The following is a 15,714-nucleotide window of genomic DNA, read 5'->3' as shown; positions in this document are numbered from 1 at the left end:
AAGAAATGTACTGTCTTTTGATTTTCTTGTATTTCAACAAGTTAGCACTAGACTGTCACTGCTAAGATCAGTTTCAGGTTGCAGTTCCTGTAGATATGGGTTAGTCATCTCTGGTGTTGCGTACACAGGAAGAACATGAGGCTGAGGAGGTACTGAAACCCCAGAGTTCCACAGTTGACCTGCAGAACGAAAGGTAACTCAGTTTCATATTATGAAATGGCTCTGAGGAACTTTGCCAGAGGACGAATGATGAAAAGTTGAGTTACAACTGGATTATATGTGGATTCTGAAATTTGCAGATGTTCTGCGTTGTTGTTTTTTAATTTTTTAATTCATCTGGATTTTTTTTTCTTTAAGGTGGACTGGTACTTCAAAAACAGGAGTCCAGGGAACAAGACTGTTTCTGATCTGCATCTGCATTCTCCCTTTTTTCCTCTTTGTGGCTATGGAAATTATCTCAGAAAACTGCCCTTTGTTTTCCATCTGCACCTTCTGGACCAGTGCACAGATGATGTTACTGCCCTACTGCAGTGTGCACTATAGTGACTTACCTCCTATTTGACAATAGCTGTATTATATAAATTTAAATGCATCAATCTGCCTTATTTTGAAATTTGTGTTGCTAATATTTTATACTTTGATTATCAGAGCTTGTCCTGTTTTGAAAGAAAACCATATTCAATCTACATCTTCACATATTCCACAATTTTTATAAGCTTTAAATATTACTCACATTGATGCAGCAAAGACAGTTGAAACTGTCGCACTTTCATTCACCAAATTGATTTTTTTACCCTCTTAACTTTTGTGACTCATCTCACACCTACATCTCTGACTTTTATGGATCAATAAAAAGATCTGACACTGTTTATTTACTGATTTGGTAAGAGGTTGGTTATTCATGACAAATTGTAGGAAACGCTTCAAATAAATGTCAATAGATAGATAGATTGATAGATAGACATGTGGTTTATTGATGGTTCACTTGTTTTATGTGCTAACATGAGTGTTTCCTGCCATTACGGCTCCTTCCTGCAGCCATAACTTTTGACACACATGGGCCATGAGTAAATGAATGCTGTTCTCATCTTCAGCCTCAGTATGGAGATTTAATTCATTGTTTCCACGTTCTGGATTACTTGCATCAGTGAAAGTGTGTCCACACACCTCCTCACTGAGCTGAGCTGTCTCTCCACTCGCCCCACCCAGCTGAAGGCGCTCCCTGGTGGTGTTTTTCTGTGACTCCAGGAAAAACACCCTCTCCCATACAAAGAAAAATACTCACGGGGGGGGGATCAGATTTAAGGGGATGAGGACTCTGAGTGGATTAGTATTTCTTTAAGTCCCGCTGATAATCATTGCCTGGTCTCTGCATATTGTTTCTGCTGGAGCTTGTTGACGCGGATGCTGCTGATGCTGCGTTGCTTGGTGCGGAACTGAGTGACTGGAGATGCTGAAAATGGGCCGAGCCTGTGTCGTGGATGGAGACCAAAGCCTGAGCAGTTGAAATAAGGGAAACCAGTCGAAGAGACCAAACAGACCGGTGTGTAACGAACTATAAAAGCAGGGGAAATCCGGAGGTGCGAGGCGGAGGACGAGGACCAGCTGCGACGATGTTCTGAGCAGAGAGCCCCGCGACAGGCGGCTGGCGGGATGAGAGCGCCGAGACCGAGCTTACAGACGCGGCTGCTCCCGCGGTTCTGCGTCTGTGGAGTCGCTCTGCTCGCAGTCACTTGGTTCTTTCACTCAAATGATATCTCAGGTGTTTCTTCACTTAAACAACAAATACTTGATATTATGTCTTTTACACTCGTGCTGTTGTTTAAATCCATAATACGTTGATTGAAGTAAAAAAAATTTTTTAAATGGCACAGTCAAAGTTTGGTAAAGATTGCAGTGTCCTCCACTTTTTCAAAGTGACATTTACAATATAATATTATAGTTGTATAAATATATATGCTGTATATTTACATGTACGTCTCTCCTCAGGCTTTCATGGACCTGTTGTGGATCGTGACATCTTGTCCAAGAGAGAACTCACCCAGCAAAAAGAGGCCACCAACCAGAATGACAGTATTTCCAGATCTGGTGAGACATATTTTATTATCTATGTTCTGTCTTTTCTGTAGATGAAAAAAAGACAGTTTCCAGTTTGAAGTTTCTAACCGAATCAGGGTTTGAGTATTCATACAGTAGAGAATGATCAGTCACTGTGACAATGTGTGTTTTGTGTGCTGAGGCAGTGGTGAAGTGTGGGGTCTTGTCTCTCTGTTAATCAGTTTAACTCCATCTCCTCTTCTGTGCACTGATCTACCTCTCTCTTCGTTCATCTCATCCATCATTTCTTCAAACTGCACATGTAGACGTTTAAACACAGTTCAGCCTTTGAGGGACCCAGTTGCTAGGAAACTGAATGGTGAATTTGTGGTTGAATGCTGTGTGTGCATCAGGAGCTGTTCAAAGTGCCTGCTCTGTCATAATGACCTGCTGAGTGATTAGTGGTCAGCAGCTCTCTAATAGCTTGTGTGCACATGGATCAGTTTGACTGAAAAACAAGAAAGAAAAAAAGAAGTTTTTTTTTGTTTCACCCACTGAGATGAACTGAACTTGTATTTAGAATTTATTGAGCTGTTTAGTGCCACAGGGAATTACCAGCTTAGCCCTTTTCTTCCCATTACCGTATTTGTATGTTTTAGTATCGTGTCTTTGTCTCCGTCCCACCATGCCTTGTGGCTGCGCAATGTTGCCTCTGTGTAATGTCTTTTATTCAAGTTTGTCACAAGTTTCGCTTTGGTACGTTTGGTACATTTATTGCCTGTGGAGATTTTAAGTCCTGACTACAAATGAATCAGAAAATCTGCTGTGGAAACTACGTCACAATTTACATGGGAGGCAGCTTATTTATTTATTTGTTTGTTTGTTTGTTTGTTTATGCACAGTGAGTGATTACATTTGTCTGAATGTGTAAGAGAGTACAGTGGGGGATTTCGAGATTTTGAAGTCAGCAGAGGAACACATTGAAAGAAACTGCAAGCATGGCGGTGGCACTCCTCTGACTCCAATCTGTCTCAGAACCTTTTTGCTCGGGGATACAATCTGCTATGCATCCAACAAAGTCTTGAACTAACACACACCGTCTTTTCCCTCACTGTGCACTCACAAGTAATTAAAAAAGCCCAGGGGTAGCATTACAAATAGCAAACTGCTGATACATTTTCTACATTAATTCCCTTCCAAAAAGTGCTGAAGGAAGAAGGACTTCTCGTCTTAGCTTTTCATTTCCCAAGTGTGTCAGGTAACTACAGGGGCCTTCACATACCAGAAATTATGTCATTCTTATGTTTGTGCACTAAGCTTCTGATTTTAAAATGTGAAACATCTCCTGTATACATGACAGCTTAAGTTGGTGCCTTTACCTCAAAAAAATAGAAAAGGCTTATTCTGAGGCTACAAAAACCCCCCAACTATTTTTTATTTTAGAGCTATTCTACATTATGGGTATTATATTGAATTTCCGCCAATACACCATGCTAAATGATCCACACTGGACCAATAAAATTCAATTAAACTGTATTCATCATGCAGAGCAGAATGAAAGAACACTTCTCAGAAATCTGTTGGTGTTCAGGACAGATTGTATAACCTCAAAATTATTATTAAAAAAACAGACACCAAGAAAACAAAAAAATAACCAATCAGTTAAAGAAAGATTAAGATGGTAAGATGTTAAAGCTGTAGTATGTAATGTTTAAATATAAAAACATGTCAGATACATTCAAACCATTGTCAAATGAGTTCACATGATCCTGATTAAGCCTTATTAGCTTTTCACGACTCTCTCTCTATGTGTCTCTGTGTGACTCATTCTCTCTCTCTCTGTATAGCAGTGTTTTTTCCCCATGTCTGGACTTAACAAGGGTATTGTGACTCATTATAATCATGACCAGGATTTTAGCTTCTTATCTATTGTGAAGAAGATTGTGCTATTGAAAATGCGTGTTGCCTGAGTCCGTGCCTGCATGTGTCAATCACAGCTGCTGCTGTTTTTTTCACTATGCAGCTCCAAGATAGACAAATCTCTAATAATTTGGGGAAAAACTTCCCATTTCAGCATTAGCGGAGGTTCTGCAGTCTCATGTTTAAATTATTTCTCTGTCGTGTCCTTTATCTTCTCCAGCCGTCCATGAGTTCCCTGAAGACATCTTCACTCAGCAGCAGAGGAGACAAGGAGCAGTACTCCTCCATGTTTTCTGTGTGAGTAGCTGCATTGAAGCCAGAAGTCAAAATGAAAGATTCAGAGACAGACAGATGCACCTAATGGGTTTTGTCCTGTGTCTTTCAGGCTATCTACATGTTTTATGCGTTGGCCATCGTGTGTGATGTTTACTTTGTACCATCATTGGAAAAAGTATCAGAGGTAAAATTAGACATTTATTCAAAATGTTATTGTCAGTGAAATCAAAAGGCCAAAATCAACAGTAAGTAGTCTTTTCATTCGCATGTTCATTACTACATCCTGACCTCTCGTGTCTGTGGCACTCAGCATATTTATTTAAGACATAACAAATACAGAATTTCACCACTCCCTCAAAACACCTTGACACTGTAGAGTTGTGTAGTCATTACTCTACTGTACATTATAACTAAATTATGCATTTGTTAGGGATTCATTTACATTTAGGACATTGCGTGGTATTAGCTCATATTTAACACCCCGACTGTTTTTAATTGGGTAACAGAGAATGTGACTATATCAAGCACTGGATGCACAGACTATAACATTAAAACGGAAAAATACAATGAAAGAAATTGCACTGACTTTAATATGTAGACTGGATTTGAATGTAGGCTGCGGCAGGAAATATTTGATATGTGATATTCTCTACTAGGTGAGCTTTTAGGGCTCCAGCAGCCTTATTCTTTAATCTGTATTAACTCCTCTGTCCTGTAGAATCTTCAGCTCAGTCAGGATGTTGCCGGAGCAACCTTCATGGCAGCTGGGAGCTCTGCTCCCGAGCTCTTCACCTCTCTGATTGGTCAGTATGACACTTGTCCATTCTGCTACTTCATATAATGGATCAGCCCATTGATTGTTGAGTTACCCTCCCTCATATGCATGGAGGTCACATAATTATGACTGGGAAAAGTCAAGTGTCATAAGAACGGCCAGTTGACCTATTTTTTTTTTAAGTAGACAAGAACAAAGATGGCGAGAAGTATGTTTTATTTAGTTGTTTTTGTTTAACTGTGACTTTAGATGAAAAAATATACATTTTGAGCAGAAATAATTCGCTATCAATAATAAAATGCCACTATTACAGAATAACTATAAGGGGATTTTTTTATTAAAATGAACAAATCTCACTCATGATAATAAAATCACAGTAATCTCATTTATTCTCAAAACAAAAAGAAATATGAGTAACTGAAATAAATAATACATTTTTATAAGAGACATCCAGAAATGATTGAATATTGTCTCATGAGACAATCTTTTCTGTATTTTAGGTGTGTTTATCACAAAAGGAGATGTGGGTGTTGGAACTATTGTGGGATCAGCTGTCTTCAACATCCTCGTCATCATCGGCATTTGCGGCATCTTTGCCAAACAGGTACAACACTGTGTCCAGACCAGGACTTGTATTTGTTGATGTATTTATTGTTATTAAGTGTGCTTAATAAGTGTTTGTCAAATTATTCTTCACGTGCCGTGTGTGTCCATTGTCTCCAGCCCATCTGCCTGAGCTGGTGGCCTTTGTTTCGTGATGCACTTTTCTACATTCTGTCCATTTTGGTGCTTATCCTGGTGAGGAATCCTGGTCAGAGCGATAGATGATCTGTAAAGTTAGTTTCTGCTTAGTACTTACAGTTTATTTTTATTTGCAGGTTATCTATGATGAAAAAGTCTTGTGGTAAGACAACAGTGAACATGCTATGACTCAGTAGCCTACTCTGTGGAGTTCAGATCAATTTCAAAGACAGCTGACAGTCACGGAGATGAATTCTATTGCATTTCTGGACTAGTGTTGGTGTTTGTGTCCATGTCACAGGTGGGAGACCATCATCCTGATCTCTATGTATGGACTCTATATAATCATCATGAAGTAAGTCTCCTCCTCTTCCTCATGTTCCTATTCCATTGCTGTCAACCCACACCACACTCTATTCAATAAAGACATACTCAATGTTGCCTTATCAAATTCTTGGTGTCTGTTGTCTGTAGGTTTAACAGATCTCTGTGCAACCTGGTAGAGACACACTGCAGCAGGGAAGGTCAGCCGTGTCTGAGCAGCCTACGACGGACAACTGCAGTCGGAAACGCCATAGACTGCGACAATGACATGGTGCCGCTGAAACCAGGTACAGGAGCTTGTGTGTGTGCATGCACATTTATACACAGAGAACAGCTGAGTTTTTGAGCTGCAATCAACAGACACAGTGGCACAGTTTCAGCTGCCAGTCAAACCCATTTCTGCTCCCAGTGGATTCCCAACTGGCTCAAATAGAACTAGACCACATGGATAGAGGATTATGTCTCTGTCATTGTCTTTTGTCTTCTTTTTTGTAACTTACTTGAAATCTGTAGGATATACTCTGTCAGGGACGTGCAGTCAGGGGAAGCAGGTGAGACTCACCTTGTGTCTTTTCACTGCGGTTTTATGTCCGATCAACAAGACTAAATATGTCACATACATTCATTAAACATAATAGCTAGATTGTGGAAGGTCTGAGTGTATAATAATGTATCTGCAAACGTTGGCGTGCATCAACCCAGTGTGTTAGGTACAGCACAGTCTGGGGCTCGGCTCACCGCTGCCGCAACTCGCCTTTCTTCCCCTTTATTTACAAAATCAGGGATTTTGACTATAAAGACGATCGAAATTATTGCGATCATACAGAAAACAAATTTAATTTCTAGAGACTAAAGTGAACTAATTTATTTTATGTTATCATCATTGTTAGTTTTGTTGTTAGTCATGAGATATGAAACATCAGCCGTCATTGTGCATGGTGCCAGTTGAATAGTGAATAAGCTATTTTTTGGGGGTTCATATACGTAAATCTGACTCTGAATGCCACTGTCCTCCTGCTAATATTTGTCCCCTGCCTTTCCTTCAGATTCATGCGTAGTGGCTGGTCAGGACTCAGGGGTGGCGATGGTGGATGAGCTGATGAAGCAGCACCCCCATCAGCTCTCCTTCTCAGAGGCAAGCCTCCGCCTTCTCATCACCCCGCATTTCCCTCCCCTCACCCGCTTGCGCATGGCAGGACGCATGGTCATCAATGAGGTACCCTTCCCCAAAGTCACACACATAACGTCCTTTTTTGTTTTTTAGCTTGGTTTGGTGGGTACAGACATCGACATGCTATTGTCCAGTCAATATTAACAATATGGTAAAATTACTACAGAGATCGTAAAATATAAAAATATCTTTCAGTGTGTTAAAATCACCATATTTTCAAGTCTAATAATTCTTTTTTGAAAAACAATTTACCTTTATTTATAGGTATAATATGTAAACTTTCTACATCGAAATGTCCAAAGACATCTATATAATGTAAATGTATATTGTGTTATATACTGTATTTTGTGGACTTATGTATTTGTATGGAGGTCTGGATAAATGATCAAGGTAATGATAACTTTCATTTAGTTGCCTACAGTTACCAGTAGCATCATATTCCGATTGTCCACACGTCCGTTTTGTTGTTGTCCTCCACAAATGGTTAAAATGGAATTTATATTGAATATTTAGCTTCATTTTAATTTTTATTTACATGCTGTAAGCCATTAAGATTGATTTCTCACTGAATCCAACCTGGTGTAAAAGCAGGTTAGAAGATGTAAAACTGTAGGTGGTAGTGATATTTATTTGTTAGTTATATTTTCAGTAAATGTAGGAAGGGAAAGATGAATTAAACAGACAGAAACAGACTGGAGAGATATCAAACACCATCCTGTTTGCTTTTAAATGGAGACCATATCATCAGCCCACAAAGAAACAAACAGAGTGCTGCCTAATGCATAATAAACAACAGACAAGAAATCAATCTAGAAATCTTCTTCCTCACTCTGTCACCTCCCTCCTTTGCATGTGTGCTTGTCAGTCCTGCTGCCAAATTATAGTGTGACTGCTGTCGCTGCCCCTGCTCTGTATCATGTCCCCGATCAACGCTTCCCAAATCTGCGCTGGTGAATGTGAGGACATGCCTGGCTGCTTAATTGCTCCACCTGCCAGTTCTCATATTGTTAGCTACACTCAAATTAAGTCATTTCCTTTGGCTTGTTGCAGTTTCTTGTCATTTCCATTATTTCTTGGTTTCCTTCTGTCTTTTCTCTGACTTCATTCCCCCTCCCACAGAGGCAGAGGCTGATTCGAGCTCGAGTCGGCCCAGAGGAGGGGGGAGCCTCAGGGGAGGATGGTTTGGGGGCTAGCAGGCTGTGGGGGAGGGAGAATGGGTCAGCGGCTGAGGGGGACAGACAGACTCTGGAGGGAGAGAGGGAGAGGGGTAAAGAGGTGGTGGAAGGGGCCGGTGGAGGAGCACCTCCAAAAGAGGAAGAGGAAGATGAGGAAGAGCAGGAGGAGGGAGAGGAGGAGAGTGCGCCTTTCAAACCGTTTGTCGTGCCAGGTGAGTAGTTAATGACTGTACCCAGCTGCATAAAGAGATATCCTCTTTAAGGGCCAGTATGGGTAAACAAATAAGAGATCAATCTGGATTTGTTTTTCAGCAGAAAATGTGTTTTTTTTGCAGAGTTGCAGAGTTAATCAAAGCTAATTAGAGAAGCACGTCCAGACGATGCCATGTGAATTATTAATTAGTTTAGATGAATCTGCAATGATCCATGTGGGGAAACTGTGCTTTCATGGCGTCCTCAGATAGCTGGAGTGTGTGTCTGAAATGGCTGCTCTCGTGGCCCGTGAGCGTCCTGCTTTACTGCAGCATCCCCGACTGTAACCTGCCACAGTGGCAGCGCTGGTACCTGATCACCTTCCTCTCCTCCACACTCTGGATAGCCCTGTTCTCCTACCTCATGGTCTGGATGGTAGGAAACGCAGTGATGTGAAACACGCTCACACACACACGCAAGAAAAGAAACATATAAACTAAGTCTTTTCTTCCGTCTAGGTGACCATAATCAGCTACACACTTGGAATCCCTGATGTCATCATGGGCATCACTTTTCTGGCAGCAGGAACCAGTGTTCCTGACTGCATGGCCAGCCTCATTGTCGCCCGACAAGGTGTGTGTGACTCAGTGTACACTCTGTTGACTCCATCTGCAGATTTCACCAGGAGAATACGTCTTTACATTTGTACGTGTGTCAAATGCTGCAGGGATGGGAGACATGGCCGTATCCAACTCCATTGGCAGTAACATCTTTGATGTTCTGCTCGGCTTGGGCTTCCCATGGGCACTGAGGACTCTCATAGTCAGTTATGGATCCGTGGTAACACCAGATGTTTTCTCTATCTCTATATAAAACTTCATGAAGAAAAGCAGTGATTTTACATCAAGGCACACAAGAGTTTGGAGATCTGTTGCTGCCTCCGCCAGTAAATTCAAATGTGTTATTTTGTGAATTTGGCATTTGAAATAATTTGCTTAGATTTAACTCAATGACACAAACTTAACAATAAAGGTTGCATTCAATACACCCACACTTTAAAAAACCTGATCTATCACGTTTATGACCAGAGTGGGCAGATTTTTTAATTAAAATAGTAGTGCATTGTGTGCAGTTTGATTCCAGTGGTCACCTGGTGACGTTTGTCTGACCAGTACTAGTATTTACACACAGTTACACACAGTTGGCATCTATCTGGTAAAGATAGTCAAGATTTTATCAACTAAAGAAATAATAAGATTTTTCCCTAAAAGGCAACAGTGCTGAATGAGACTGAATATTGGACTTTTAACATAGCAATGTAAAGATTTCCATATGTTGATGTTGTGGTCTTGTTTTTGCCCAAAAAATGTCAATGATTTTTTATTTGATCTGTTTTTAGGTGACAATCAACAGCAAAGGTCTGGTGTACTCTGTGATTCTGTTGTTGGCCTCAGTCATGCTTACTGTAAGTACATTTACACTGTTATATAATAGATTATTACTCTTATTAGACAAAGTCCACTCAGTTTCCACCAGTGTCAGTACTCTACTCTCCTTTGTCTTGCATTAAAAAGTTATCAATTATTTAAAGAAAAATAAAAAAAGTTGTCTCCACACCCATGACCAGGTCACCATCAAAATATAATGATTTCCTCCAGAAATCCTTTTATCATTATATATCTATTCTTAACTTTTTGAGTTATGGTGCCCAGTAGAGGGCACCATTAAATCCTAATGAAGATCATATTTACAGTTGTAGTCCATGACTTTTAAATCCAAACAACACTTTTGCACTGCATACAGGTTTTGTTTATAGTCGAGGCAGACGGAGGTAAAAGCATTATTGTACTGTGTAAAGTGTAACGGCTTCAAACAGTTTGGAGTATTAAGGAAAAAATAGTTTTCACTATCACCCAAGTGTCCTAGGCTCGTATGTGAAGTCAACAGGAGCCATTCCTAATAAATCAGTCACGTTATCTAGTGATGGGATGATACCACTTTTTTGTGTCCGATATCAAAAACTCGATATTAGTCTGATACATTCGTTTTACACCATTTATGAACTATGAAGCTGTTAACAACACATTTGAGACATAATTCTCCCAACTGTGTATCAAATAATGTTCTCCCAAAAAAGAAGAAACAAACAGCTCAAACATGACTTAGCTAAAATGCTTTTGCTGATTTCTATTTACATTTTTTACTGTCTATGCATAGTGAAGCATGTGATATATAGGATTTTTGGATTGTATCGAATTCTACATTTTCAGCTGTCCGATATCTGATCGAGTGATTTTGACCAGTATCCGATTCCCATCCCTAAAGTTGCTGTGGTGAGGGTGCCATGTGCTGGCCTCAGGATGCAGAAAAAAACCTCTTTTTTTCTTTAGTGGTCAAAAATAAAGAAAAAAATATGTTATGAAAGAAATTAACTAACAACGTTTTTTTTAAATAAAGAACAAAAATTAAAACAAAAATTCAGAGGTTTCTTATAAAATACATAAAAGTAATATAAAAGGTCCTCTGTCTAGGAGATCAGAGGTCAGAGTGGCAAAGATTCTCCCAGCTTATCTATCTACTACCGTTTAGAGTTTGTCAGCCTTATTTCCTTACCTCCCACATCACGTGAGATCACATCGACTTTCTTCCTCCTCCCATTTTCTCCGGAATGTCCACGTTTTCAGGTAACAGGTGTCCGAGAAGAAATATTATAGCTTTGATAGCTCCAACATGTTTGTCCAGCAGAGGGAGAATTAGGTCTGGGGGCTTCAGGAATATTTTATTGTTTGAACAGAGACGTCAAGATGGAAGGAGGAATAGTGACTTATAATCACACCAAGCTCAACAAGATATAAATCATGTGACTTGAACAATATAATGGTTACAAAAATAAGAAATACAATCACATGAGACAACTCTACATCATTGAAGTACTCTTCTTTTTTTAGATTTGACCTAATAATATGAAACGGTTGCACTTCTCCTGTCAACAAGGAAATTGAGTTTTTCTTTGATAGAATTTTAGATACAGTGAAAACAAAGCTCTCTCTGTCTGTCTCTGTCTCTGTTCCTCCCTCCTCAGGTCCTGTGTGTTCATGTGAACCACTGGAGGTTGGACCGCAGGTTGGGCCTCAGTCTCTTGCTGCTTTACTGCATCTTCCTCCTCTGCTCTGTTGGCTTCGAGCAGCTGTAGGAGACACACTCACACCTCCAACTCTCTTAGTGACCGCTGCATTATTAACCATATGTATGGACAGATGTATTTTCATTTCATGGTGGTTGTACATGTTTGAGCTGCATTAATATGACGTCAACTGCCTGACATTATTTACCTTTGATAAATGAGTAATTTACATAGTTTTGTACCAAGCACTTACAAGCCCAGATTTTATGAAAACCATGCTCAACTGATAATGCACTATGTGTCACAGTACATTTATATAGTATTAAATTTGTATTCTGAAACCAAGAATATTGTATAAGGAACCCAAAGTGTGTTAGTTTACCTATTGTTGTTGTTGTTGTTATTATCACTCAATGACTGCCACAAGTAACCTCAATGACTGGTTGTGTAGATTTATGGAGTTGCTTCTCAGTCTGTGACGTTATTTTATGTTAAGTTTTCAACCCGCCTTTGTGTATGCGGCTGTAAATGGCATTGCATGGCTGATGATCACGCTCTGGATTATTGCACTAAGCCACTGTTGTCTTGACCTTGTTAATAACAAAGTTACCTGTTTGATACAAGGTGTTTCTGAACGTCTGTGTTTGGAGGGAATCCCTCAGTGTGTGTTTGTCGAGTGACATTAAAACACTTTGTTTAGTGACATTTACTCAGTTTGAGTGGGTTGATTTGACAGTGCACGTTAATGAATATCAGTATTAAGTGGAGGATGTAGACTTGTTGGATTATAGCACGCATGCTAATGTATATTTCTAGCAGGCAAACAAACCCAGGAACTTAAACCTTAACCACCTAAGGCTTTTTTTAATTCTTATTTTCACCATAAAAGGACCAGAAAATGTCTTGTGATTAAGTGCTTCTGCATTTTTTTTAGAACAACTTTAATGTATAAAAAATGTGTAAAACGTTTTATTTAAAAAAAGAGAAGAAAAGAAAACTGTAGTGATACATAAACACAAGATTGTGCCTGTTAAATTTGAAATTTCAACAGCATTGGACACGTTTTAAATGTATGTTATATTTAAAACAAGTCCAATGTGTCAATGTCCAAAAACAGGCCAAGAAATGGTAGGTACAGGTGTTTTTCCAACTTTCTCATGGTATAGTATGTCGTGCAAAATTTGACAAAAAAGTCATACTTTAGTATGTCGTCCAAATTTTTACAAAAAAGTCATACTTCAGTATGTCATGCATTTTTTTTACAAAAGTCATAATTTAGTATGTCGTCCAAAATGTGACAAAAAAGTCATACTTTAGTATGTCGTCTAATTTTTGACAAAAAAGTCATACTTCAGTATGTCGTCCAAATTTTTACAAAAAACTCATAATTAAGTACGTCGTCGAAATTCTCTTTGGAGAACTCTTACTTTACTATGTCGTCCAAAATGTTGTCCACAATGTTGTCCACAATGTGACAAAAATGTCATACTTTAGTATGTCGTCCAAAATGTTACAAAAAAGTCATACTTCAGTATGTCGTCCAAATTTTTACAAAAAACTCATAATTAAGTACGTCGTCCAAATTCTCTTTGGAGAACTCTTACTTTACTATGTCGTCCAAAATGTCGTCCAAAATGTTACAAAAAAGTCATACTTTAGTATGTTGTCCAAAATGTGACAAAAAGTCATACTTTAGTATGTCGTCCAAATTTTAACAAAAAAGTCATAGTGTAGTGTGTCATCCAAATTTTGACAAAAGTCATAGTTCAGTATGTCATCCAAAATGTAATAAAAAAGTCATACTTTAGTATGTTGTCCAAATTTTGACAAAAGTCATACTTAAGTATGTAGTCCAAATTTTGAAAAAAAACTCATACTTTACTATGTCGTCAAAATTTTGACCAAAAAGTTTTAGTAAAGTATGTTGACCAAAATCACTCAAAAAAGTCCATGTATAGTATGTCATCCAAAATCACTCAAAAAATCATAGTATAGTAGGTCATCCAAAATGTGACAAAAACTCAGTTTAGTATGTCATCCAAATTTTGACAAAAAACTCATTCTTTAGTATGTCGTCTAATTTTTGACAAAAAAGTCATACTTCAGTATGTCGTCCAAATTTCTTTTAGTATATTAGTTCAAAAGTTTAGTATGTCGTCCAAAATGTGACAAAAAAAATCATACTTTAGTATGTTGTTCAAAATGTGACCGTTTGGAACAAGGGCCTTTCTGCATGGAGTTTGCATTTTCTCCCCGTGTGTGCGTGGGTTCTCTCCGGGTTCTCCGGCTTCCTCCCACAGTCCAAAAACATGCAATGTGGGGATAGGTAAATTGGACACTCTAAATTGACCGTAGGAGTGAGTGTGAGTGTGAATGGTTGTTTGTCTCTATCTGTGTGGCCCTGCGAAGGACTGGCGAACTGTCCAGGGTGTACCCCGCCTATCGCCCGATGTAGCTGAGATTGGCACGGCACCCCCCGCAACCCTCTGGTTGAGGATAAAGCGGTAGATGATGACTGACTGACTGATACTAATGTATGACTTTTTTATCAAATGTTGGATGACATGCCAAATTATGACAGGGCTGTCCTAGATGGAACTTGAACTAATAACCCCTGGTTTAGAGGCCAATTTCTTATCCTTTAGGGCACAGTGTCCCCCATGACATCATTAGTGGTTGCCACAACAAGCTAAAGACATTAACTAAAAGTATTAAAATATGGCAAGTTCAGACATAAGAGTAAAGTGACGATGGAGTACCTGACCGTCTCCCTGGTGCGATTCAACGATCCAGCTGTTTACTGCACCAATGAGAAAAATATGGACCACACTGCAGCATAACTTTTCCTGACAGTTTTAGTAGCAAATCTCTCTTAAATCTCAGCGGCTGTCTTAAATTTCATCGTATTCTGCTCCCGTTCTTTCCTGTGCACAAAGTCTCTCTCTCTGCATCTCCTTAAATTCTCCTCTGACATCTTTACTTCTGAGCTCACTCCTTCTCGCCTTTTTGACAGTGAACGCCAAATGTGCCGTAATGTAAATAACCCAGTGACAATGCAGAGTCATGTTTCTCCTCGGTTGGGACTATTCTGGCTCATGGACACAGGAGACTGAGCATTCTGTTATAGGCCTGGAGATGACTATTTAACCCTTTTTCAAATCAGTAGAATCAACAGGTGAGACAAAGAAACTTGGCGATTGGTTGCAGTATCACTGTTTACCTGGAGGTGATGCTGCTTTCCAGACACTCAGAAACATGTTGTGAACAATAAATGTCACTCAGAGTTTCTAATCCTGAGCTCGGGGGAAATCCATCAAAAAGAAAAACAAAAGAAACAAAACAAAATCCAGAAGCACATTATGAAAAACAAGTGTAGTGGAGTCGGCCTCAACAACTCTCAGTTTGGATATGAAAGTGTTCAATGAAATTAAATCAGATGGTTTCCAGTCTTTCTGCATCATATTCCATGCAAAAGGTTCAGAATGAACAAAAGCCCTTTTACCCAATTCAGTATAGGCGTATGGAACACAAAGCAACAAATGATCTTGTGAAAGGCAAGAGTACAGATCAGCACTTCTCACTGAAATTAAGGTCCAGATGTAGGTCGGCAGTAGTCTGAGTATTATATATGAAAATATACCAATGATTGATCCTCGGGTGGCCATAGCAGTAAGCGCAATGGTGTGTCAACACTTTACAATGACTTTACACAATTGCACAGATTGGCCGTATGTGAGAATGTAAATGTTATTTTCTCCTACTTTACTGCCAGAATCCTAGTCTAATTTCTACAAAAATGGCAGATGAGCCCAGAAAATTCCCGTTGTAAAAAGCTGTCCAACATCAAAACAAAACGGCAAATATTAAAACATCATAAGCTAAGAGGCATAGATTTCATTTGGTGAAGTTAAAAAAAACGTTTTTTCTTTTCTTTCTGCAGGCAGTCATGCTTCATGTTTTTCAGTGAGGGAGAAAGTCC

General features: G+C 39.2%; 1 protein-coding gene across 3 annotated transcripts; it reads left to right on the top strand.

Moving 5' to 3' along the window:
* The first annotated feature begins 1,201 nt into the window (after positions 1-1,201).
* On the top strand, positions 1,202-12,440 carry slc24a6a (solute carrier family 24 member 6a). 3 transcript variants are annotated; one of them, XM_044040908.1, is made up of 17 exons: positions 1,202-1,762; positions 1,990-2,088; positions 4,178-4,254; positions 4,343-4,417; positions 4,952-5,036; positions 5,509-5,612; positions 5,732-5,806; positions 5,887-5,912; positions 6,051-6,104; positions 6,224-6,360; positions 7,120-7,208; positions 8,364-8,631; positions 8,880-9,046; positions 9,130-9,244; positions 9,339-9,451; positions 10,011-10,076; positions 11,694-12,440. In XM_044040908.1, exons 1-17 carry the CDS (start codon positions 1,654-1,656, stop codon positions 11,802-11,804), a joined length of 1,770 nt encoding a protein of 589 aa, XP_043896843.1. In that variant the 5' UTR covers positions 1,202-1,653; the 3' UTR covers positions 11,805-12,440. The 3 variants fall into 3 exon arrangements, with proteins under 3 accessions (XP_043896843.1, XP_043896842.1, XP_043896841.1); XM_044040907.1 differs by having other exon boundaries at positions 7,120-7,289; positions 9,339-9,433; XM_044040906.1 differs by having other exon boundaries at positions 7,120-7,289.
* Positions 12,441-15,714: the final 3,274 nt, after the last annotated feature.

Source organism: Solea senegalensis, linkage group LG12 (assembly GCF_019176455.1).
Source record: "Solea senegalensis isolate Sse05_10M linkage group LG12, IFAPA_SoseM_1, whole genome shotgun sequence".
NCBI classification, from domain to species: domain Eukaryota; kingdom Metazoa; phylum Chordata; class Actinopteri; order Pleuronectiformes; family Soleidae; genus Solea; species Solea senegalensis.
This window is presented reverse-complemented; position numbering and strand designations above follow the sequence as displayed.

What these genes read in the sequence shown, in the direction of transcription:
- slc24a6a (XM_044040906.1), top strand. Translation starts at nt 1,654, where the DNA reads ATGAGAGCGCCGAGACCGAGCTTACAGACGCGGCTGCTCCCGCGGTTC. An exon ending in TCACTCAAATGATATCTCAG is followed by an intron (nt 1,763 to 1,989) that starts GTGTTTCTTCAC and finishes GTCTCTCCTCAG; the next exon opens with GCTTTCATGGACCTGTTGTG. An exon ending in CCTACCTCATGGTCTGGATG is followed by an intron (nt 9,047 to 9,129) that starts GTAGGAAACGCA and finishes TCTTCCGTCTAG; the next exon opens with GTGACCATAATCAGCTACAC.